Source organism: Mobula birostris, chromosome 5 (assembly GCF_030028105.1).
Source record: "Mobula birostris isolate sMobBir1 chromosome 5, sMobBir1.hap1, whole genome shotgun sequence".
NCBI lineage: Eukaryota > Metazoa > Chordata > Chondrichthyes > Myliobatiformes > Myliobatidae > Mobula > Mobula birostris.
In genome coordinates, this window is record NC_092374.1 from 195,233,749 (window position 1) to 195,259,672 (window position 25,924).

Consider the following 25,924-nt stretch of genomic DNA (forward strand, 5'->3'; position numbering starts at 1 on the left):
TTCAGCACACTCTCAACTACGCCTCTGTAGAATGTAGTTAAGATGTTAGTGGGGAGTGATGCTTGTTTAAGCTTCCTCAGAAAGTGCAATCTCTGCTGGACCCGTTTCACAATCCCAGTGATGTTCCTGGACAAGGTGAGATTGTCCGAGATCTGCACCCCAAAGAACTTGATGTTTTCCTCTCTCTCCACTGTGCAGCCGCTGATGCTGAAGGGTGTGTGCTCAGGCTGAGACCGTCTGAAATCGAGGATCATCTCCTTGGTTTTGGTGACATTAAGCATCAAGTTGTTATCCTTGCACCAGCTTGCTAGGTGTTTGACCTCCTCCCTGTACATTGTTTCATCATTTTTGCTGATGAGCCCCACCACTGTGGTATTGTGTGCAAATTTAATGATCAGGTTCTCCTTGAATCTGGCTGCACAGTCATGTGTTAGCAGTGTAAACAGCAATGGGCTAAGCACACAGCCTTGTGGGGATCCAGTGCTCACTGTGATGGAGTCAGAGATGTTCCTGCCAACATGGACTGACTGTGGTCTCTCTGTCAAGAAATCCAGAATCCAGCGACACATGGCAGTGCTCAGGCCAAGCAGCCACAGTTTCTCCACTAGTCTCTGCGGGATGATGGATGATGGAGATGTCAGGGGTAAGTTTTTTACGCAGAGAATGGTGAGTGCGTGGAATGGGCTGCCGGCAACGATGGTGGAGGTGGATATGATAGGGTCTTTTAAGTGACTTTTAGATAGGTACATGGAGCTTAGTAAAATAGAGGGTTATAGGTAAGCCTAGTAATTTCTAAGGTAGGGGCATGTTGGGCACAACTCTGTGGGCCGAAGGGCCTGTATTGTGCTGTAGGTTTTCTACGTTTCTATGTTTTCATGTTTCTATGTTTCTATGTTTCTATGTTGTCGGGACTGGAGGACCTGAATTATAAGGAAAGATTGAGTCAGTAAGGACTTCATTCCTTTCAACGTAAAAGTGAGAGGAGATTTGGTAGAGGTGTACAAAATTATGAAGGATAGGGAAAATGCAAGCAGGCTTTTTCCACTGAATTTGAGTGGGACTACAACTAGAGATCGTGGGTTAAGCGTGAAACGTGAAACGTTTAAGGGGAAAGTAAGGGAACACTTCTTCACTCAGGGTCTCGTAAGAGTGCTGAACGAGCCACTAGCGCAAGTAATGCATGTGAGCTCTATTTCAACAATTTATTGCACTAACCGATTTAATCTTTTAACAAATTTTTTTCAATGTCTGGTTCTACAATCTGAGGCCCGTTTACCTCCTGAGAACTCCGCTGCGCTGAGGCTTTGCGTACAATAGGTCTACGATACCAAGACATGGAATTAGCAAGGTTGGGTCAGTATAGTAACCGAGTTCAAGTGTGATGCCAACGCTTACAAACTACTAATCATGAGGACGATGGGTAACCCTAGGTAATTTCTAAAGTAAGTACATGTTCGGCACAGGATTGTGGGCCGAAGGGCCTGCATTGTGCTGTAGGTTTTCTATGTTCTATGTTACTATGTTTCTGTGAAAAGAGATTAGCTGGTATGTGCTTTGGTAAAAATCTTCGCTGAGATGTGGAAAAGGAAGGGATAACTAGAGGTCACATATATAAGAAATAAATCTTTCACATCAGCAAAAAAAAACTACCAGACATTGATACGAAGTAATAGTATTTATGGATTAGGGAGAAGGAGAATTTTTTCAACTGCAATTCTAAGGCACGTTGCCTGGAAACATAGTGAAAGTGGATGACATCATATTTTCAAAGTATTGATGAGCACGGAGAGGAGTATCCTTTCAGGCTAAGGATTTGTTGTGGATTTAAAAACGCAAACAACAGGAATTCTGCAGATGCTGGAAATTCAAGCAACACACATCAAAGTTGCTGGTGAACGCAGCAGGCCAGGCAGCATCTCTAGGAAGAGGTACAGTCGACGTTTCAGGCTGAGACCCTTCGTCAGGACTAACTGAAGGAAGAGTGAGTAAGGGATTTGAAAGTTGGAGAGGGAGGGGGAGATCCAAAATGATAGGAGAAGACAGGACAGGGAGAGATGGAGCCAAGAGCTGGACAGGTGATTGGCAAAAGGGATACAAGAGGATCATGGGACAGGAGTTCCGAGAAGAAAGATGTTGGGGGGGGGGGAACCCAGAGGATGGGCAAGGGGTATAGTCAGAGGGACAGAGGGAGAAAAAGGAGAGTGAGAGAAAGAATGTGTGTAAAAAAAAAGTAAAAGATGGGGTACGATGGGGAGGTGGGGCATTAGCGGAAGTTAGAGAAGTCGATGTTCATGCCATCAGGTTGGAGGCTACCCAGACGGAATATACGGTGTTGTTCCTCCAACCTGAGTGTGGCTTCATCTTTACAGTAGAGGAGGCCGTGGATAGACATGTCAGAATGGGAATGGGATGTGGAATTAAAATGTGTGGCCACTGGGAGATCCTGCTTTCTCTGGCGGACAGAGCGTAGATGTTCAGCAGAGCGGTCTCCCAGTCTGCGTCGGGCCTCGCCAATATATAAGAGGCCACATCGGGAGCACCGGACGCAGTATATCACCCCAGCCGACTCACAGGTGAAGTGTCGCCTCACCTGGAAGGACTGTTTGGGGCCCTGAGTGGTGGTAAGGGAGGAAGTGTAAGCGGATGTGTAGCACTTGTTCCGCTTACACGGATAAGTGCCAGGAGGGAGATCAGTGGGGAGGGATGGGGGGGACGAATGGACAAGGGAGTCGCGTAGGGAGCGATCCCTGCGGAAAGAAGAGAGAGAGGGGGGGAGGGAAAGAAGGGCCAGTGACTGCAACAAATTGAACGTGGCAAAAATGTATGAATTAAGTTCTGAAAAAAATCTAGAAACTCAACTTTGTTTCCTTGTCTCCAAATGAGCCTGACGTGTTAAGTGTTTCAAACCTTTTATTTAATTTTCTTTTTTAATTGCAGACGTTGCAGCTGGTTTAAGTGTACTCTGCTCTAGTTTTTGTATTGCTCTATTTCTGCGGTGGACTGTAGATGAGATCGGCGCCACCTAGAGGCTGCACAGCGTGACTCAAATCCGTGCAGAAGTGAATTGCTGTGCGGTCACTGGACACTATCGCGTTTGACTACTTTAGTGCCTATTAATTTAGAAAAAATGCACAGTGAAACTGCACTCAGTGACCACTTTATTAGGGTACACATGTAGACCTTCTTGTTAATGTAAATATCTTACCAGCCATGGTAGCGTAGTTGTCAGCGAGGCGCTATTATAGCTGCAGGCGTCGGAATTCGGAGTGCAATGCCGACGTCGTCTGTCAGGAGTGTGTCCGTTTCTCCCCGTGAATGCATGAGTTTCCTCTGGATGCTCTGGTTTCCTCCCACAGTTGAAAGACATAACGACTAGTAGGTTAACTCGTCATTGTAAACTGTCCTGTGATTAGTCTAGGGTTAAATAGATGGGTCGCTAGGTGGTGCGGCTCAGTGGGACTATTCCGCGTTGTACCCATCAGTAATTAATAAATGAATGAATAATAGATAGATCAATAAATAGTGGACAGATGGGCAGAAAAATAAATAAATAGATAGATAGACAGACAAATAGACAGTCTCTAGAGTTTAGAGGATGGTGCATGAAACAACAACAACAAAATAAAACATCCAGTGAGCGGCCTTGGTAATGAAAGGGGTGAGAGGAGAATGGTTTAGCTGGTTGAAGCTAACAGGAAGGGGACAGTCGAGCTTTGAAGTGGATGTGCTACAGTTGTCATGGTCCGGTCCGTGAATCCGTATTCCGGTTCACGGTCCGGTCCATCGACCCTTGCTCCAGGTTTTCCTGTCTACCCTGTTTCTGTTCTTGTTGAGCTTTAATTTAGTCAGCTGACGCTCGTTGGGGCTGGCTGCATAAATACCTTCAGAGACCAGGGTGTGGCTGCTGGATTGTTCTTGTCCTTACTCCTTGTATCCCTTCCTCTGCTTTCTGTTTCTTCGCCTGCAGCCCTGTCTTGTCTTGCCGGTAACTCTCGCTTCACCTGAAGTTCTCGTTTCGCCTTGCATTGCCTGAAGCCTTGCCTTGTCTTGCTGGTAACTCTCACCTCGACTCGCCTGCAGTCTTGTCCTGGAGACACCCTGTAACTAGCTCTCTTCCTGTCCCTTGCCTCCGCCCAGGTAAGCCAGGCCGTCTTGCCGTTACCTGTGGTTGGTTCTGTCCCTTCCTGTCCCTTGTCTCCGTCGGGTAAACCAGGCCGTCTTGCCGTTACCTGCTGTTGGTTCTGTCCCTTCCTGTCCCATGCCTCCGTCGGGTGGTGATCCGCGCCCTGCCCAGGCGAACCGTGCCCTGGCCAAGAGGAGCCTGCCTAGCCTCAAGCCTGAAGACTTCAGCCTCGTCCTGCCTGCCTGCCAAGTCTCGTCCTTGCCTAGTTCTGGGGTCCGAGCCAGAGGCAAGACCGAGGTACTGAGTTTTTGTCCAGTCTCTGGCTCGGAGTCCAAGCCCGGGCTGCTAGCTCTCTTGTCCAGTCCTGTTCCGGGTTCCCGGTTTTCGTGTCCATGTCCTTGACCTCACCCTGTATCCTAGTCCTGTCCCTAGTACTTCAGTGTCTGTGTCTTGCACTTAGGTCCGTTCCGAGCCACCGCCTTATGACAACAGTAGCAGAAATTCATGATTGTACACATACAGGAGGCACCTTCTCGAGGCCACTGAAGGTGTGTGTGTGTGTGTGTGTGTGTGTGTGTGTGTGTATATATATATATATATATATTCATTCATTTCGGTGGATATTAGCATTTTATTGAATCGAAAATACCAGGATATCTCTTGTTAGTGATATACACACACACACAACCGTTTAAAATTACACGTTAGATTAAAGTTTTATTGATTTCCAAGTCTAGAAACCAATAAATGGCTGTCGATTGTTTCCCGTTATTTCCGTGGTTATTTTTTTCCCTGTTGCTGCTCAACAAGTAATTCTCTTCCCGCAGGATGGAAGGTTTTGGTTTTTATTCAGTACGACTGCCATTAACCATCGCGGTCAGTCAGAGTAAACTGGATAATCATATTTAGTAAAATACAGCTTTCAGTAAGATGTCATATAAGCATGTCATCTGTGGTTAATATCTGTCATGGCCATCCAGAGAAGACAATAGAGGCAGATATAATTACGATACTTGTACGTAGTTTCGGCAGTCGATAGGAAATGCGTAGAGGTATTCGGGCCTAAAGCGGCATATGGGATTAATGTATATTGACGTGATTTTTTGATGCTATCGTTGGATGTAATATATGTGCTGTGTTACAGAGCAATATTCTGAAAGGCAATAAAATAGTCCTTTTCTGTATTTAATAATTAGATATGCAGTCATTCTCACTCATTAGCAATAAACACAACATCAAAAGCAGTCTACTATCCCGTTTGGAAATTCCATGTTAGATTAATTTGTTCCTGTTGACAATTCCGCGAGACCTCTGGGAACGGATGAAGAGAACCGTTACAATGTTGATCACAAGAAATATTATAAGTTTCACTCCCATTTCAAGTAGCTGCCAACGTAAGCTCCTTCCACCGCTTTTTGTTGCCTTCATGCCTGCTGATAACAAAACAATCAAAATCACTAATTACGTTTCTGAGGCCTACATCTTTCTACATAAGCGAAAAAACTAACACAGATCGAGAGCGTGGGAAGCAGCGTCTCTAGCACAGCTGCTATCCCGCGCAGCCAGCATAAGTCGTAGGAGCGTAAACAGACCATTCGGCCCTTCCAGTCTATCCCCCATTTCACCATGGCAAATTTATTATCCCTCTCCACCCCATTTTTCGTACAGACTAAGATCTCTGTTACAGCATGGGTTTCTTCCCAGTTGTGCCAGTTTCCTCTTTCATCCCAAGGACACGGATTTGTAAGTTAGTTCACAACTGCATATTACCTATAGTGTGAAGCATAATTAATAGGAATATGGAAGAGTCGGTTTCAGGAGGATTTAGTGAAAAATGGTGTAGTCCGTGGGCCAGCATAGAACATATAAGCCAAGTGGCCTCCTCCTATGTTGTATAGGAACACGGGACTTTTCCATATTTGCGTTGGTGTAAGTCTGCTCAGGTTTTGCAACCTGTTTCTCTCCCCTGATTAATAGTACTTTCATATTCACATTTTTTATCATTTTCCAAAACATTTCCACAGCATCCATGTTTTGTGCAGCAACAACGAATAGTTATGACTTCCGATTTGACAAGTGCTCATTCTATGCGATAAGACAACATTTTGAAATGTCCTGTTTTAATTTTCTAGTAAATTTATTGATTGACTATTGAATACAATTAAAGCAATTTTTCTCTATCGAGATTAGTAATTGAGTTTTTATTGTACTGATTATTTAATCTTGTGGTCATTTATCGTTCTATGGCGCATTTGACAGCTAATGACGTAGGATACTCATTGCCCGACCCCTGTCTTATCTATCCATTTTCTTTCCTTCTCTCTCTCCCTCCCTCCCTCCCTCTCTCTCGCTCTCTCTCTTGCTCTCTGCTTCTGTCTAACCCTATCTCTCTTGCTCTCTGTATATGCCTATCTGCCTGTTCCCTACACTTCTCTCTGCTCTTGCTTTTGAGAACCCTGCCAAGTACTCTGCTTATACGACAGACTTTCACTGAACATTTCGAACCATTATTATTCCCCATTTACTTCCGAACTGTTAATTTGATTGTTTAAAATTAAAGATGACATGTCTATCATAGAAAGGTAAAGCAGTCTTATCTCTGATCACCGGCATATTGCGTTGTTTTGCAATCAGATTGACCGCAGATGGACGCGTGATGTTGTATGCCTAATTAAAGAAGCGCTTGTCACATTGTATTCCAAAAATATTTTATGCACGTCGAGTTATTAAAAATATTTCTCAGCTAGTGCTAATCCCTTTATACAAACGTTTTATTTGCTATTTTCAGAATTGTCTATTCGCAGAATTTGATTGTGCGCGCAACAGGGAGACACAAGTGGAGCAAATTCAACCTAATGTGCACCGCTAAACATACACTCAGCGGCCACTTTATTAGTCACCCTTATACAACTGCTCGTCCATACAAGTATCTAATCAGCCAATCGTGTGAAAGCAACTTAATGCATATATGCATGGAGACATGGCCAAGAGGTACAATTGTTGTTCAGACCAAACATCAGAATGGAGGAAAATGTGATTTAAAAGACTTTGACCGTGGAATGATTGTTGGTGCCAGATAGGTGGTTTGAGTATCGTAGTAACTTCTAATAAAGGGAGACGTACATTGTAGTATGCAACAGCTGACTATAGTCATTTCATCCAGATGCATTTAACTACCTGGACGTAACTTCCCCAGATGCCATATTCTGCCATTTACTCTGCCTCAATTGGCCTGAAAAACTCGTCCACAAAAAACGGCTGTCAAGCTAGTTTTAATGCTCCGGTGACCCATGTATTTTTTTTTTTTTGCACGGTATCTTTACGATTATGTCCTTACGTTTGTTCTTGCGACTCTGTTTTAAATTCCTAATAGGAGGATATAACTTTAGAAAGCAACCATTAGTTTGGTAAGGATTACTGCAATTTCAGCAGCTACATGCTCCAATAACCAGAATAAATAGCTTCCAATGTTTGAAATGACGATCAAATCTTAATAAGGGCTGTAAGGTGATATCAAGCTCCTAGACCAAGCAGAGTATTGTTCAATATCTACTTGTATGAACCAACATGCGTGTGCCTTTCTTACTTTAATCTAAAAACTATTGAAAAACTTGCGGGATCAGAATATTGACGTCTTTCTCAACATTATAGTTGTTACCTCTATTGTAAAATTGTGTCGTGTGTTGTGCGATTCCGTCTGTTGCCTAGTTAGAAAGGTCGGGTAAAACAATCCCCACTGACAAATTGTCCAATATATTGCAACAACACACCAATGTTCCTAAGGCAGCACCTTCCAGATCAACGACTAGTACCACCTAGAAGGACGAGAACAACAGATACTTGGGAACACCACCACTTTGAAATCCCCGTCCAAGTCACTCACCATCCTGACTTGGAAACATATCGCCGTTTTTTAATTGTCGCTGGGTCAAAGTCATGGATTTCCCTCCCTATGATCACTGTGGGTGTACCCACACCTCAGGGACTGCAGCGGTTCAAGACGACAGCCCATCATCACCTTCTCAAGGTCAACTGGGGACGGGCAATAAATGTTGGTTTAGGTGGGGATACCCACATCCCGTAAATTAATAAATAATTTGAAAAAGGTGGTAATGCCAGTCTCTATTCAATTTGTCATTACCAGTAGCGCGATAACCTCGTCCAAGTGAACATCTAACTCACTTTGTGAACAGTAGTAACCACCTTTAAATATTAATTATATTCCAAATATCTGTCGCTTATTTTCAAATTGATGCAGCTGTTTTTCATCTTGTGGGAGAACGATATTGGTGGGTAGAACTATGGAAATGAAGACAAATTATTGCAAACTTACGTATGACTGTGACTTCCGTCCCGTTTCCAAAATGTTTTCCTTCCAATAATATATCCACTTGGCAGTAATACCTTCCTGTATCTGTCACCTTGAGGTCGCTTATTTCGATAGTTGCGCTTGGAATGCCAAATGAAGTGTTTTCCAGAACGCGACCACTATACTCACTGCACATGTTGCAAACGGATCGGCTTTTCACGTCTTTGTACCAACTGATGGCTCCGATTAGTCTGCGTCCCGAATGAACTGTATTCTGGCTGAAGGTACAATTCAATTTAGCCGTCTCCCCTTCAGTAACAGTGACCCACAGAGGCCACTGCCTGACTGTTATTGGGACTCCGACGTTTCCTGGAAGCAAAAACAATCACAATTTGAATGCCAATGTTTGGTGGCTGTCTTCGTCATGAATTATCAGAATGTTGCACTATAATGTTCTCAAATGAGTTAAACATGAATGTAGATTAATAGCTGCGTTTCCCACGCCGGGTTACCGCAATGGCCTTCCATAGAAGTGGAGTAAACAGCAAGCATTAACTGTACATCATCTCATTTGTCATAAACATTGCCTGGACTCCGGATTAGATTCTGTCCTATTTATAAATAATACCTCTGTCCTAGTTCTATTTATGCACTCATATCTACAGATTAAACAAGCATAGCTGTTATGTCGGCTTTATTGTTTATTTAGGTATGTGAAATTAATAGTGATCAGACAGACTGAATGGGGCAAACTTGTTTCCATAGGAAATCAGTCCATAGTTTGCGGATAATGAATGTACTTTTGAACAGCACGGAAACTGGCCCTTCATGGTCAACAAGCCCGAGTCGCCCAATTACACCTATGTCATCAGTGTTTCGATCAAGACTCGTCAAGAGGACTGAAAGATACAGAAGACATAGCCAGTATAAAAAGGAAGGGAGAAGCAAGAACTTGCATCTCTTTCCTAATGGGATATATGGTATATTCCTCTACTCTGTGGCTGTACCCTCTGGTCCTAGACGCCAATACTATAGGAAACATCTTCTCCACATCCACTCTATCTAGTCTGTTCAATATTCAATAGGTTTCAATGAGACACCCTACCCCCTCCCCACCCCCACCGTTCTTCTAAACTCCTGTGCGTACAGGACAGAATCATCGAACGCTCTTCATACGTTAACCCTATCATTCTGCCATAAGCATTATCCTGCTTTCTGAACGAATTCAATACCATTTGGCTTTAATTCAGGTTTAAATCATAAGGAGTAATAATTTATGCACTTTAAGGCATCTGTTAGTCTTGCAAGACCATGGATCTGTGCCTGGAAAGTCCTCACTCTCCAGGGCGCAGGCCTGGGCAAGGTTGTATGGAAGACAGGCAGTTGCCCATGCTGCAAGTCTCCTCTCTCCACGACACCGATGTTGTCCAAGGGAAGGGCATTAGGACCGACACAGCTTGGCACCAGTGTCGTCGCAGAGCAACGCGTGGTTAAGTGCCTTGCTCAAGGGAACAACACACTGCCTCGGCTGGGCTCGAACTCACGACCTTCAGGTCGCTAGTCCAATGCCTTAACCACTTGGCCACGTGCCCACACAATTTAGGCGCTTATATCCATAGATAAAATAAGCTCAGCCGATAAGTCGGTTTTACAGCTGGTTTAGGTGCATACTGTTGACAGGAGCGACATAAGGAGTGAAGGAAGACCTTATTACAATTAGTGGAAAAGTTATAATTTGGGGATACATGAGTACAAAGGCAATTACTAGGACATTTTTTTCATGTTAATTGTGTCGGTGTCAGCACACTACGAAATTAACTCTTTGGAGGCAGAAGCATGAACCTTGTCTACAAAGTACCTCGCTGGACATTTCATGCGTGGTTATCTGCGACGATGGAACCGAGATAAAGTATAGTTGTAAATATATTTAGACAAGGGACGGTAATGGTCTCACACACACAAAATTCTGAAGTAACTTTGCAGGGCAGGCAGCATCTATGGAGGTGAGTTGTGGAAAAGAGGGTTGAATTGTGAAGCTGGGAAGTGATACGTGGACAGTAGTGGTCGACATTCAGAACAGCCTGAATCTGATGGGACAACTTCTGACGCTGGTAGGTAGAACATTGTACCTGACGGCAAGATTGCAGTTCCATTTCCGTTTCCGAACAGAATAAAAAACGCAACCATTATACCCGCTGCATGTGTTGCAAAAGGAATAGCTTTCCACTTCGTTTTACAGGCTGACATTTATAATTGTTCTCCCCTCCCACCCCCCCCCCCCCGCACCACCCCTCCCGAAGGTCTTGCAGTCCAACTGAGAGAGCAAGTCAGCTGCACAGCCCCCACACCCTTCACGCCTACAATAACCCATTGAGGTGATTGCCTGATAGTTCTTCGGACACGATCAGTTCCTGAATCCCGACATAATGTCAATTTCAATATCAAAGCTGCTCGGCTGTGCTCCTCGTGAACCGCACCTAAAAAGTGCCCGGACGAATACTTTTGATGTTGTAACCCGCAGATATGGGACCGGCAGGAAGGGTGACCGAAAATATGCACTCAGCGGCACTTTACTAGATATTTCCTGTACCTAACGAGGTGGCCACTAAGCTCGACGACGTACTGTACGTTCAGAGATGCTCTTTGGAAATACTGTAACGCGTGATTATTTGAGTTACTGTTGTCTTCCTGTCGGCTTGAACCATTCTGGTCATTCTCCTACGTTCCCTTTCATTAACAACGCGCTTAGATACAGAGAAGTGCCGCTCACTTTTTTAAGATTTGTTCGCCATTCTCTGTGAACTCTAGAAGCAGTGGCGAGGGAAATTTTCAGGAGATCCACACTTTCTGAGATATCAAACAACTCCGCCTGGCACTAACAATAATTTTACAGTTAAAATCACTTATGTCACATTTCTTCCCCACGGTTAAGTGAACCACTTGACTGTGTCTCCATTGAGTTGCTGCCACTTGATTGGCTGATTAGATATTTGCATTAAGTAGCAGGTGTACAGGTGTAAAAGATCCACTGAGTATGTTTCCTTTAGCAGAAAGGTCATAACCTTGGGGAACATGGATGCAAAGTTAATTGATAGGACACTTAACGTTAATTGTACTAGTATCAAAACGTTATTTCAAAGGTAGTTCAAGGCCGAAACACCAAGAAAGAATCAGCGGTTGAAACAAGACAATTATTTAAACCCTCTTCATATTTTCTTTTCGCCGAGATCCCTGAACTATCACTGAACTACGCAAGAAAGAGTTTCAGGCTACTGTAATTATCTTTCTCTCTGGATTTCAACTTGCTCTCCAGAAATTAACAGTAGTGCCTGCCAGAGTAATCCTGATGTTATAACGTACGGAAGTGGGACCCAAAGCGAGGATGGATGAAAATATATTTTGTGGTTGTGTTTCTACCACGGCATGAATCCGACTGGGCGAATTCTGATAATGGTGGGTAAAGCACAGAACCCGATTGTAACATCGCGTAAACTTACGTATGACTGTGACTCCTGATCCGTTTCCAAGATATGTTCCATCCAGGGAAACATTCAGCTGGCAGTAATACACTCCCGTATCGTTCATTCTGAGATGGGTGATTCTGATAGATGACCTTTGAAAATCCGGAAAATTGTTTTGCTGAACGCGACCTTTATACCCTCTGCATGTGCAGCAAACGGAACGGTCTTCCACGTCTTTGTACCAACTCAATGTTCCAGTCACATTTCCCCTGAAGTGGGTTGCATTTCGGATATAAGTACAATATAGTTCCACCGTCTCTCCTTCGGCAACGGTAACACGCTGCGGCGATTGCCTGATTGTTATTGGGATGCCGGCGGTTCCTAAAACTAGATATAGAGTCATAGAGTCATGGAATAATAGAATATTACAGCAGAAAGCAGGCCCTTCGGCCTATCTAGTCCGTGCAGAACCATTTAATCCGTCTAGTCCCATCAACCTGCACCCAGACCATTGCCATTAATACCTCTACTATCCACGTACCTATCCAAACCGCTCTTAAACGTTGAAATCGAGCTCGCATGCGCCACCTACTCTGACAACACGTTTCAGACTCTCACGATCTCTGCGTGAAGAAGTTTCCCCTCATGTACCAATTAACCTTTAACCAACGACTTGTTGTAGTCCCACTCACCCTCAGTGGAAAACGCCAACTTGCATTTACCCGATCCATATCCCTCATCATTTTGTACACAGCTATGAAATCTCGCCCCAATCTTCTACGTTCCGAGAAATAACGTCCTAACCTATTCAATCTTTCCTTATAATTCAGGACCTCCAGTCCCGGCAACATTCTGTGAAATTTTCTCTGTACTCTTTCAATCTTGTTTACATCTCTCCTATAGGTAAGTGCACACAATACTCCTAATTAGGCCTCATCAACATCAAGTGCAATTTCAATATAACATCCCATCTCCTGTACTCAATACTTTCATTTATGAAGGCCAACGTGGCAAAAGCTTTCTTTATGACCCTATCTTCCCGTGACGCCAATTTAATTAATCTATAGACCTGTATTCCCTGATCCCTTTGTTCTACTGAACTCTTTCACAGTATAAGACCTGCATTGGGTGGTCCCACCAAAGTGCAACGCCTCGCACTTGTCTCCATTTTTCAGCCCATACTTCCAGCTGGTCCGAATCCTATTGCAAGCACTAAAAGTCTCCTGAGCTGTCCACTACACTCCCAATCTAGGTGCCACCCGTAAATCTGCTGATCCAATTAACCACGTTACCATCCAGATCATTGATATAGATGACAAAAAACAGTGGACCCAACACTGATCCCTGTGACACCCCTAATGACGGGCCTCCAATCGGAGAAGCAATTATTTACTACCACTCTCTGGCTTCTCCCACAAAGACAATGTCTAATCCAATTTACTACCTTATTGTGAATACCAAGCGTCCGAACCTTTCCAAACTCCCATGTGGAATCTTTCCAAGTGCCTTGCTGAAGTCCATGTCGGCTGCATCCATCGTCTTACCTTCATTAACTTTTCTGGTTACGTCCTCGGGAAAAACTATAAGATTGGTTAGGTAGGACATACCACAGACAACGCCATGCTGACCATCACTAATTCCTCTTTTTCTTTCCAAATATATATATATCCGTTCCTCTAGGATACCTTCCAATAACGTTCATTACTGATGTCAGGTTCACCGCCCTATAATTTCCTGATTTATTGTGAAAGCTTTACCTAGGCAGCGGAACAAGAAAAGTATCCTCCAAAAGTTCGGTCCTTCGCCTGTCGCTAATAGTCACAACTTCAGCGCCATGATACTCTGCGCCCAGCTAAGCACGAATGGGGATAAAAGGTTGCGTTTTCCAAGCCAGGTTACTGTGATAGTACAGAGAAAATAGATGCTGCTCTTTCAACTGCTGCATCTATCTGACGTGGGGGAGGACACATTCAGCGATATAAAATCGCCAAGCTGCTTAATTTATTTAAGATTAATTACAAGATCTTCTTTAATTTGGCAATAGCGGTTGCAATAACACAATTAGGTAAACCCCCTTCTTTGAAACTTTTCACCAAGTTATCTAGACTACTACTGAGCCGTGCATAGAACAGCTTAAGGTTTTTACACTAGATTTCAACTTGTCATCCAGGAATCAACAGTAACCAAACTTTCAATGGAGTGGTTATTGTAAAGCGGCCAGTTGATACCTCCTGTTTGTGATTAAGATATAACTGTCATACGTATTTTGAAACATACAGAGAACTACGTCATTCGTGTTAACGGCTAACACACACCAGGACGTGCTGGGGGGTAGCCCGTAAGTGTCGCCACACACTCCAGCGCCAATAACATGTCCACCATGCTGAGGCGAACAACACAAAACAGAACAAACAGAACATGACAAGGGGTAAAGCAACAGCAGCAGTTCAAGACACGTCCCTCCCTCCCTTCTCCCCGCCACTCATATGCCTTAATCCCAGGACGGCAGTCTCCTGTGGACTCGTGGATTCGCAGCCTCGGGCTTCGATTACCCAAGTCTACATATTCCTTTGATCTGTCTAAAGTAAAGAAACACCGGACGATTTCTCCTGGCATCTCCTCCCAAGCACATGTTCTAACGCGTAAAGGACAATGCTGACATGCTAACATATGTTGCAAAACAAAAACTGACTATCAATTTGAATTTTATTATTACCCTGTTACTATTTGGTTCCAAAGAGACCATACCTATCTAGCTTCTGTGTTTCTTAGTCAAATCACACCCTGCTTGCTGCCTGTGCATCAGGGAGAATCTATAGCGGCATGAATCTGATGTGCTTTGCGGTGAACATATTTATGTCTTATTTGTAACTTGCGATAACACTTTTAATTGTTACACATCTGCAATTAAAAGCAGGGGGAGATCGGTCAATCCAAACAACATCTTATATCCCAGCAACATGAATTACCCGAAGGCTGCAGAAGTTAATTCTAAGTCCTGTATAATTGCATTGTCTCTGCCCACCCCCCGCCCCATCCCACCCGACCGTTTCAGTAGAAAGAGTTAAAATCTGAAATCAAGTTACTGAATTTATTCCTGGCTAGTCGCTTCTGAACTGACTCTGGAGAACCAGTATGTGCATAGCCTTTTTTAATAACATAGAAACATAGAAAATCTACAGCACAATGCAGGTCCTCCGGCCCGCAAAGCTGTGCCGAACAAGTACTGACTTAGAAATTTTTACCTAAGGTTACTCATACCCTCTATTTTTCTAAGCTCCATGTATCTATCCAGGAGTCTCTGAAAGGACCCTATACCGCCCCACCTTCACTACCGTCGGCGGAAGCCCATTCCGCGCACTCACCTCTCTCTGCGTAAAAACCCTACCCCTGACAACTCCTCTGTACCTACTTCCAAGCACCTTAAAACTGTGTCCTCTTGCGTTCGCCATTTCAGCCCTGGGAAAACGCCTCCGACTATCCACACGATCAATGCTTCTCATCATCTAATCACCTCAATCAGGTCGCCTTTCATCCTTCATTGCTCCAAGGAGAAAAGGCCGAGTTCACGCAACCTATTCTTGTCAGGCATGCTCCCCAATCCAGTCAATATCCTTGTAGGTCTCCTCTGCAGCTTTTCTATAGTTTCCACATCCTTCCTGTAGTGAGATGACCAGAACTGAGCACCGTGCTCCAAGTGGGGTCTGACCAGGGTTCCATACTGCTGTAACATTACGTCTCGGCTCTTAAACTCGATCTCATGGTTGATGAGGGCCAATGCGCCGTATGCCTTCTTAACCACAGAGTCAACCTGCGCAGCAGCTTTGAGTGTCCTATGGATTTGGACCCCAAGATCCCTCTGATCCTCCACACTGCCAAGAGTCTTACCATTAATGCTATATTCTGCCATCGTATTTGACCTAACAAAATGAACCTCCTCAACTTATCTGGGTTGAACTCCATTTGCCACTTCTAAGCCCAGTTTTGAAACCTATCACTGTCCCACTGTAACCTCTGACAGCCCTCCACATTGTCCACAACACCTCCAATATTTGTTTCATCAGCAAGTTTACTAACCCATCCCTCCACTTCACCATCCAGGTCATTGATAAAATTCACGATAAGAAGGTGTCCCAGAACAGATCCATGAGGCACACCACTGGTGACCTCCATGCAGAATATGACCCGTCTACAACCACGCTTTGCCTTCTGTGATCAAGCCAATTCTGGATCCTCAAAGCAATGTCCCTTTGGATCCCGTGCCTCCTTACTTCCTCAATAAGCCTTGCATAGGGTACCTTATCAAATGCCTTGCTGAAATCCATATTCACTACATCTACAGCTCTACCATCATCAGTGTATGTAGTCACATCCTCAAAAAATTCAATCAGGCTCGTAAGGCACGACGTGACTTTGACAAAGCCTTGCTGACTATTCCTAATTATATTACGCCTCTCCAAATGTTTATAAATCCTGCCTTTCAGGATCTTTTCCATCAACCTACCAACCGCTGAAGTAAGACTTACTGGTCTATAATTTCCTGTGCTATCTTTGCTCACCTTCCTGAATAAAGGAACAACTTCTGCAATCCTCCAATCCTCCGTAACCTCTCCCGTCCCCATTGATGATGCAAAGATCATTGCCAGAGGCTCAGCAATCTCCTTCCTCGCCTCCCACAGTAGCCTGTGGTACATCCCTTCCGTTCCCGGAGACCTATCCAGCTGGATGCTTTCCAAAAGCCCCTGAACATCCTCTTTTTTAATATCTACATAGAAACATAGAAAATAGGTGCAGGAGTAGGCCATTCGGCCCTTCGAGCCTGCACCGCCATTTATTATGATCATGGCTGATCATCCAACTCAGAACACCGCCCCAGCCTTCCCTCCATACCCCCTGACCCCCGTAGCCACAAGGGCCATATCTAACTCCCTCTTAAATATAGCCAATGAACTGGCCTCAACTGTTTCCTGTGGCAGAGAATTCCACAGATTCACCACTCTCTGTGTGAAGAAGTTTTTCCTAATCTCGGTCCTAAAAGGCTTCCCCTCTATCCTCTAACTGTGACCCCTCGTTCTGGACTTCCCCAACATCGGGAACAATCTTCCTGCATCTAGCCTGTCCAATCCCTTTAGGATCTTATACGTTTCAATCAGATCCCCCCTCAATCTTCTAAATTCCAACGAGTACAAGCCCAGTTCATCCAGTCTTTCTTCATATGAAAGTCCTGCCATCCCAGGAATCAATCTGGTGGACCTTCTCTGTACTCCCTCTATGGCAAGGATGTCTTTCCTCAGATTAGGGGACCAAAACTGCACACAATACTCCAGGTGTGGCCTCACCAAGGCCTTGTACAACTGCAGTAGTACCTCCCTGCTCCTGTACTCAAATCCTCTCGCTATAAATGCCAGCATACCATTCGCCTTTTTCACCGCCTGCTGTACCTGCATGCCCACTTTCAATGACTGGTGTATAATGACACCCAGGTCTCGTTGCACCTCCCCTTTTCCTAATCGGCCATCATTCAGATAATAATCTGTTTTCCTATTTTTGCCACCAAAGTGGATAACTTCACATTTATCCACATTAAATTGCATCTGCCATGAATTTGCCTACTCACCCAACCTATCCAAGTCACCCTGCATCCTCTTAGCATCCTCCTCACAGCTAACACTGCCACCCAGCTTCGTGTCATCCGCAAATTTGGAGATGCTGCATTTAATTCCCTCATCCAAGTCATTAATATATATTGTAAACAACTGAGGTCCCAGCACTGAGCCTTGCGGTACCCCACTAGTCACCACCTGCCATTCTGAAAAGGTCCCGTTTATTCCCACTCTTTGTTTCCTGTCTGCTAACCAACTCTCCACCCACACCAATACCTTACCCCCAATACCATGTGCTTTAAGTTTGCACACTAATCTCCTGTGTGGGACCTTGTCAAAAGCCTTCTGAAAATCCAAATATACCACATCCACTGGTTCTCCCCTATTCACTCTACTAGTTACATCCTCAAAAAATTCTATGAGATTCGTCAGACATGATTTTCCTTTCACAAATCCATGCTGACTTTGTCCGATCATTTCACCGCTTTCCAAATGTGCTGTTATCACATCCTTGATAACTGACTCCAGCAGTTTCCCCACCACCGACGTTAGGCTAACCGGTCTATAATTCCCCGGTACATGCTCAAGCTTTTCAATCCGTTGTAAGGCATCCCTACAATCGCCAAGATTCTTTTCCGTAGTGAATACTGAAGCAAAGTACTCTGCAATCTGTCTGGTTCCATACACACTTTTCCACTGTCACACTTGATTGGTCCTATCCTCTCACATCTGATCCTCTTGCTCTTCACATACTTGTAGAGCGCCTTCGAGATTTCCTTAATCCTGTCCGCCAAGGCCTTCTCATGGCCTCTCTGGCTCTCCTAATTTCTTTCCTGAGCTCCTTCTTGCTAGCCTTTTAATTTTCTAGCTCTCTATCATTACCCAGCTTTTTGAACCTTTCGTAAGCTTTTCTTTTCTTCTTGACTAGATTTGCAACAGCCTTTGTACACTACGGTTCAAATAGGTATCACTTTTTAATATGTAACGTCACTGTTCGATACTCATGGAAATACAGGGCTCTTTGTGAAAAAATACTGGCTAATAATTGATATTTACAAAACCAAACAAGCGAGTTGCAGCAGATTTTAATACTCTAACTGGGCGTCATGTAGCGTGCTTGATACGGAAATTATGTACCTGCTATCTGTTATGACTCGTGTGTGTGTGTGTGTGTGTGTGTGTGTGTGTGTATGAGAGAGAGAGAGAGAGAGATTAAGGGAGCTAGGGCTTTACTCTTTGGAGAGAAGGAGGATGAGAGGAGACATGATAGAGGTGTACAAGATAATAAGAGGAATAGATAGAGTGGATAGCCAGCGCCTCTTCCCCAGGGCACCACTGCTCAATACAAGAGGACATGACTTTAAGGTAAGGGGTGGGAAGTTCAAGGGGGATGTTGGAGGAAGGTTTTTTACTCAGAGAGTGGTTGGTGCGTGGAATGCACTGCCTGAGTCAGTGGTGGAGGCAGATACACCAGTGAAGTTTAAGAGACTACTAGACAGGTATCTGGAGGAATCTAAGGTGGGGGCTTATATGGGAGGCAGGGTTTGAGGGTCGGCACAACATTGTGGGCCGAAGGGCCTGTACTGTGCTGTACTATTCTATTATCTTGTACAGTACACATATTCTTATTTTTATATTCGCTTGTTTACTTGGAGATACATCGCTGAACAGGCCGTTCTGGCCCAACGAGCCGCGACGCTCAGCAGCTTACCTATTCAACCCTGGGCTAATCGCAAGTCAATTTAAAATGGCCATCTAACCTACTAACCGATATGTCTTTGCAATGTGGGAAGAGACTCGGTGACTGCATTACTTACCGTTGAACAACAGCACTGACAAAACGATCGTACTCCACAGCATGGTTTGGCGGCCACCTGTAAATGAAGGCTGAAGATCATCACTTGCCCACACATTAATGTAGTTCACTAAATAATATGGTTGTGTTGGCAAAGATTACCAATCTTCTTCGTAACTCCACTCACATTAAAGCACTTTAATCTATTGCATAGAATTTTATAGACGGTGGGTGGTTGTATGAGCAGCGGGTGCATATCACATGTCCTGAAAAGTATTGATAATGGCTGGGTTCACTCATCTGGAAAAAGCACTTCACAGAAGAAGGCAGTGGCAAACCACTTCTGTAGGATTTGCCAAGAACAATCATGGCCATAGACCATGATCATCCACGTCATTCGACACGGCACGTAATGATGCTGATGATAGTTTTTAAAAGTCCCCTCCCCCGTCCTGTAACTCTGTAACGGAAAAATTACAATTTATTGATTCACCATTTCATGAAAAATCTAGTCGTCACGGTTCTTATGCCCAAATATATAGGTCCGTATTTGTATATGGACCAGTATATTTGGACACAATAAATCCGGCGCCCAAATAAGTCCATGTACAAACCACAATATGTAGTATACAAGGTGCATATGCAAATCTGCCCCCAACCCACTGAGATCTGGACTGGTGGGTGAAAGGCAGTGGGCTGAAGACAGAGAAAAAGAACAAAGCTAACCTAATCATACAGATACATTCTAGACTGATCAAAAAGATATAGTATATTTAGAAATCTTCTGGAATTGTGCCAATTCCATAAAAATGGCCCAGGGAATTTTGGGTGAATGGGAAATTCAGATCTTGATGATACTGTAACAAGTATACCGGATAACATAGAAACCATAGGAAAGCTACAGCACAGAAACAGGCCTTTTGGCCCCTCTTGACTGTACTGAACCATTATCTGCCTAGTCCCACTGACCTGCACACGGTCCATATCCCCCCATACACCTCCCATCCATGTATCTGTCCAATTTATTCTTAAATGTTAAAAAAAGAACCCGCACTTACCACCTCGTCTGGCAGCTCTTTTCACACTCCCACCACTCTGTGTGAAGAAGGCCCCCCCGCCCACAATGTTCCCTTTAAACTTTTCCCCCTTCACCCTTAACCCATGTCCTCTGGTTTTTTTCTCCCCTTGACTCAGTGGAAAAAGCGTGCTTGCAGTCACTCTATCTATACCCATCATAATTTTATATACCTCTATCAAATCTCCCCTCATTCTTCTACGCTCCAGGGAATAAAGTCCTAACCTATTCAACCTTTTTCTGTAACTGAATTTTTCAAGTCCCCGCAACATCCTTGTAAACCTTCTCTGCACTCTTTCAACTTTATTAATATCCTTCCTGTAATTTGGTGACCAAAACTGAACACAATACTCCAGATTCGGCCTCACCAATGCCTTATACAACCTCATCATAACATTCCAGCTCTTATACTCTGTACTTTGATTAATAAAGGCCAATGTAGCAAAAGATCTCTTTACAACCCTATCTACCTGTGACGCCACTTTTAGGGAATTTTGTATCTGTATTCCCAGATCCCTCTGTTCTACTGCACTCCTCAGTGCCTTACCATTTACTCTGTATGTTCTACCTTGGTTTGTCCTTCCAAAGTGCAATACTTCACACTTGTCTGTATTAAACTCCATCTGCCATTTTTAGCCCATTTTTCCAGCTGGTCCAAATCCCTCTGCAAGCTTTGAAAGCCTTCCTCACTGTTCACTACACCTCCAATCTTTGTATCATCAGCAAACTTGCTGATCCAATTTACCACATTATCATCCAGATCACTGATATAGACGACAAATAACAATGGACCCAGCACTGATCCCTGTGGCACACCACTAGTTACAGGCCTCCACTCTGAGAAGCAATCCTCTACTACCACTCTTTGGCTTCTTCCATTGAGCCAATGTCTAATCCAATTTACCACCTCTCCATGTATACCTAGCGACTGAATTTTCCTAAATAGCTTCCCATGCGGGACCTTGTCAAAGGCCTTACTGAAGTCCATGTAGACAACACCCACTGCATTCCCTTCATCCGCTCTCCTGGTAACCTCCTCGAAAGGCTCCAATAGATTGGTCAAACATGACCTACCACGCACAAAGCCATGTTGACTCTCCCTAATAAGTCCCTGTCTATCCAAATGCTTGTGGATTCTGTCTCTTAGTACTCCCTGAAATAACTTACCCACCACCGACGTCAAACTTACCGGCCTATAATTTCCCGGATTATTTTTCAATCCTTTTTTAAACAACGGAACAACATGAGCCATTCTCCAATCCTCCGGCACCTCACCCGTAGACGCCGACATTTTAAATATATCTGCCAGGACCCCTGAAAATTTCAACACTAGTGTCCTTCAGGGTCCGAGGGAATACCCTCTCAGGTTCTGGGGACTTATCCACTTTAATTTGCCTCAAATAGCAAGCACCTTCTTCTTTTCAATCTGTACAGTTTCCAAGATCTCACTACTTGTTTCCCTTAATTCCATAGACTTCATACAGTAATTTTTAAATGCTAAGTTTTATTTTCCTTCGCCAAATTTTAAATTGCTTGGATTTGAATTAACAAAGAAAAGAAACTTACACCTCAATTCACTAACATGATATCAAAATAGCCCCACGCCACTCATATGACTGTGTCATTTTGTACAGACGAGATATTTTCTCTGGCAGGCTGGTGAGTGGCATAGGTTGTGGAATCAGTTCAGATTGAGACGATTGAAGCTGTCCACGTTGGTTCAGGAGCCTGATGTTTGAAGGGTAATAACTGTTCCGTAGGAGCCTTATGTGCTGTTATGTCCTTATAATTTATATGGCTAAAGTAAATACCTTTTAAGTATCCTTTGTTAAAAGGAGAGGGGGACAATGTTTCCTCACAACTACTTATTTCCAATAAGGCCAGAAACGTTGTTAAGCCCTTCTAACTATTCTCAGTTTTATCGCATCTTTCATGTACTATGTTGAAGTGAGTCCTCCTGTAATTCAATGGTTCATTGGTTCATTTTAATGTCAGAGAATGTATACAATATACAACCTGAAATCTCTCCCTTAGAAGAGGTTTTACTTCCTTCATCAGGATCACAAAGAGGCGAAAATCTGCAGATGCTGGAAATCCAAGCAATCCAGGCAGTCGACGTTTCGGGCCGAGACGCTTCTCCAGTCCTGATGTAGCATTTCAGCCCGAAACATCGACTCTGCACTTTTCCATAGATACTGCCTGGCCTGCTGCGTTCCTCCAGCATTTTGAGTGCGTGAATTCTATTGAAGACAGTTTTGGCCTAATTACTTCGCTTTTATATGCCATACCTCATCTTATGAAGAAAATCACCCTGTATTCCTTTTAAACCATTGCTTCGCCTGCCCTGCTATACTTAAGGAGTTGTGGTTACATATAATTTATCTATGTATTTCCTTGCCACACGGCGCCAATCTACCTCTCTGGGGTTTATTCCATTTGCCTTTTCCGTCTCAAACCGTCAATTTCCTCCTACAAAGTGACCATTTCCCTTGGCTACGATCTAAACCATTACAAACGAAAAACTGAGAAAGCTAGTGTTGATTCCTATGGCACTTCACTGACAACAGCCGACCAGTCACAAGTACACCCGATAACTCTTACTCTTTGCTTCCTAACACTCCGGCCCAAATTTCCAAAGTTCCCTTAGATGTGGCTTTTCTTCCTTCATCAACAAACTTCTTTCGGGACCTTCCAAGAACCTTGTTAAAACCACGTAGAAGACATCAAATACGCTGGCCATCGATCCGTCTTGTTACTTCCGAATGGGAATAATATAATCAGTCTAGTCCGTCAAGTCCTTGGATGAGGAAGTCCATGCTGACTGACCCTGTGGAGATTTGTCCCATTATAAGTCTATTCCTAACTGATTCCAGCACGTCTGTCCACTTTCAGACTACAATTATTTAGTTCACAATTCCTCCTTTTTAACGAAAAAAGGAACTGGCAACCACTTTTCGACAATGTTTTCACTATGTGTCCACAAGGCTTGCAGCTACAAAGGTAATTTAGCGATATTGATCATATTGCAGTTAATTCAAGCAGTGCACTCCTTCCCCCCCACCCCACCAACTTACTTCAAGAGTCATACTTTAGCACGTGGATGGGTACTTTCTCAATCTTCGCTGCATCCTCCTCGGGATGGAAAGGTAAAATTACTTCTAAACGTAGAAGGTAGTCGTCCAATCATAAGCATAGCACAGCAGCATTTTCTTGTTGAAGCCAAGGGGATTGAAAATGAAATCCCTGCCTGTGGTATGTAATGTGGAACAATATTACTCGTCATTTTCTTCGTATCTGCTTTGCATTTACTTCAGGTCATCTGCAATTTAAGGTCTTCTGACGTTTCTTCCTCCCATCGCTGTTGCGATTAGTTAAGAGTGCTCTTAATCTACCGATAGCAATTTAGACATCCACTTCCTTACTACGTGACAATTAGCAGAGCAGCAAGCTGCGGTGGAAGTTAATGCTAATAAGTTCAAATGTAGCGAAATGAGAGACGCCAAATGTGGACTACAAACTCAAGCATCGGATGGGTCAAATTGAAATATAATCCGTTTGTTTGAAGTAAAAGAGAGATTTGTACGTATGTAATGACCTCTGTTAACTCTTGCAGCTCTAAACAAAAAAACAGCTAGTGGTGGCGTAGCTGTTAATTGCCTGGATCAGGGACTAATTTCCGGCATTAGACATTGCGGCCACATGTTCAAATACCACAGGGGGCATCTTCCTTTAAAATAGTAGTACACGGCTGCAGCTAGATGAGCTGCAATCTCACAATAAACCGGGTTCAATTCTCACATCTAGTACTCTCTGGAGTTTATATTTTTCCATAGAGTTATACAGTACAGCACAGATTATTTCAGCTGCCTCGTCACATCGGCCTGCAGTTAGACCATAGCCCACCACACCCTTCCCGTCCATGTACCTATCCACACTTCTCTTAAACATTGAGACCGAGCTCGCATGCACCACTTGTGCTGGCAGTTTGTTCCACGGTCTTACGACCCTCTGGGTGAAAAAAGTTTCCCCTCATGTTCCCCTTCAGCATTTCATTTCCATGTGACCATACCGGTTTCCCCCGGATTCTCCGGTTTCCCCTCCCCATCACAAAGGGCCTGGCGAGTTGACAGGTTAATTGGCTGATCTAAATTACACCTAGTGTGCGGGTACGTGAAGCAGGCTTATTAGAATGTTCGAAGAGTGTTTTAAAAAGTGATTAGCGCAAATGGTGTTTGATGGTTTGTGCGGATTCGGTGTCCGACGGGTCTATTTATGTGTTGTGCGGCGTTCAAACTCTGTGTCCGGATTTATATATTCACTGTGGTCATATGGGAGACGGCTCATCTTATTTTAACAATTGTCGAAATAGAATGAGCAGACAGTAGGGCTTTGCTGCAGGGGAGAGGATGTTAAAAGTCTGTGCATGATGACGAGAGAGATTAATACTAAGAATGCGGAAACAAAATGATATAGTAACTGAAGAGCTCAAAATAGAGGTCATAAATATTCACCTACCAATCGCGTGCAGAATTGAGCAGGAACTTTCTTGCCAAAGGAAAAGCAATATGATACGATTCAGTGAGCATGTAGCGTGGTTGGGTCAATTAGTACAGAAACCATGGTTGCGTCGCTGTTAGTTTGACGCTGTTACAGCTCGGGCCGTCGGAGTTCGGAATTCAATTCGGCATTTCTGTCAGAACGTTTGTAGGTCCTTCCCGTTAGCGCGAGGGATTAGCGTGCTCCGGTTTCCTCCCACAGTTTAAAACCGTACTGTTAGTCCCCTGTGATTAGGCTATGGCTAAAATAGTTGGGTTGCTGGGCGGTGCGGCAGGTGATCCGCTTTGTATCTCTTAAAAAAAGGCCAATGTGCTGGACGTGAAGTCTAATAGGGCAAATGCAGCGGAGTAGGAGGCGCTAATTGTGACGCGCAAACGCCGGAATAAATTAGATAGGTTAAATAGGGCTTCGTTGCACTAAAGTATTTTTGTACTTTTTTTCCACATCTGAACAAACTACATCAAACACAACCCTTTTCAATGAACGAACTGGTGCTGGGAATCCAAGCAACACACACAAAATGCTGAAGGAACTCAGCAGGCCAGGTAGCGTTTATGGAAAAGTGTACAGTCGACGTTTCGGGCCCAGGCCCTTCATCAGGGCTGGAAAAAAAAAAAGACGAGGAGTTAGGGAAGAAAAGTGAAGGGAGGGAAGGAAGAACCACTTTCTCACTCTGACTCCTCATCTTGTTTTTCCAGTCCTGATGTAGGGTTTCGGCCCGAAACGTCGACTGTACTCTTTTCCATAAACGCTACCTGTCCTGCTGAGTTCCTCCAACATTTTGTGTGCGTTGCGTCTTTACTTAATGACTATAAAGCTCCCTGAGAGGTCTGTGCTTGTCTAATTTTCCAGTAGCCAGATAGAGGCGCAGGGCTGAGAGGAGAGGAACCAGGTGCAGCTCAAGATAATTTATTTTGAACTTTGAAGTGAAGTTTTAGCTTCACTTCCCTCTGAAAAGTCATGCAATCCCTGACGGCATTTGAAGTGACATTGTAACTTCG

At 44.0% G+C, this 25,924-nt stretch overlaps 1 protein-coding gene across 3 annotated transcripts; it reads right to left on the reverse strand.

The window, feature by feature from the left end:
- Positions 1 to 4,831: 4,831 nt before the first annotated feature.
- Positions 4,832 to 25,183, reverse strand: LOC140197425 (natural cytotoxicity triggering receptor 3-like). Of its 3 annotated transcripts, none has more exons than XM_072257390.1 (5): positions 24,882 to 25,183; positions 19,314 to 19,370; positions 11,930 to 12,280; positions 8,457 to 8,801; positions 4,832 to 5,553 (listed from the first exon to the last, which is right to left on the reverse strand). In XM_072257390.1, the coding sequence occupies exons 2-5, from the start codon at positions 19,354 to 19,356 to the stop codon at positions 5,396 to 5,398; spliced, it is 897 nt and encodes a 298-aa protein (XP_072113491.1). In that variant the 5' UTR covers positions 19,357 to 19,370; positions 24,882 to 25,183; the 3' UTR covers positions 4,832 to 5,395. The 3 variants fall into 3 exon arrangements, with proteins under 3 accessions (XP_072113491.1, XP_072113490.1, XP_072113492.1); XM_072257389.1 differs by having other exon boundaries at positions 4,832 to 5,556; XM_072257391.1 differs by lacking the exon at positions 11,930 to 12,280 and having other exon boundaries at positions 4,832 to 5,556.
- Positions 25,184 to 25,924: the final 741 nt, after the last annotated feature.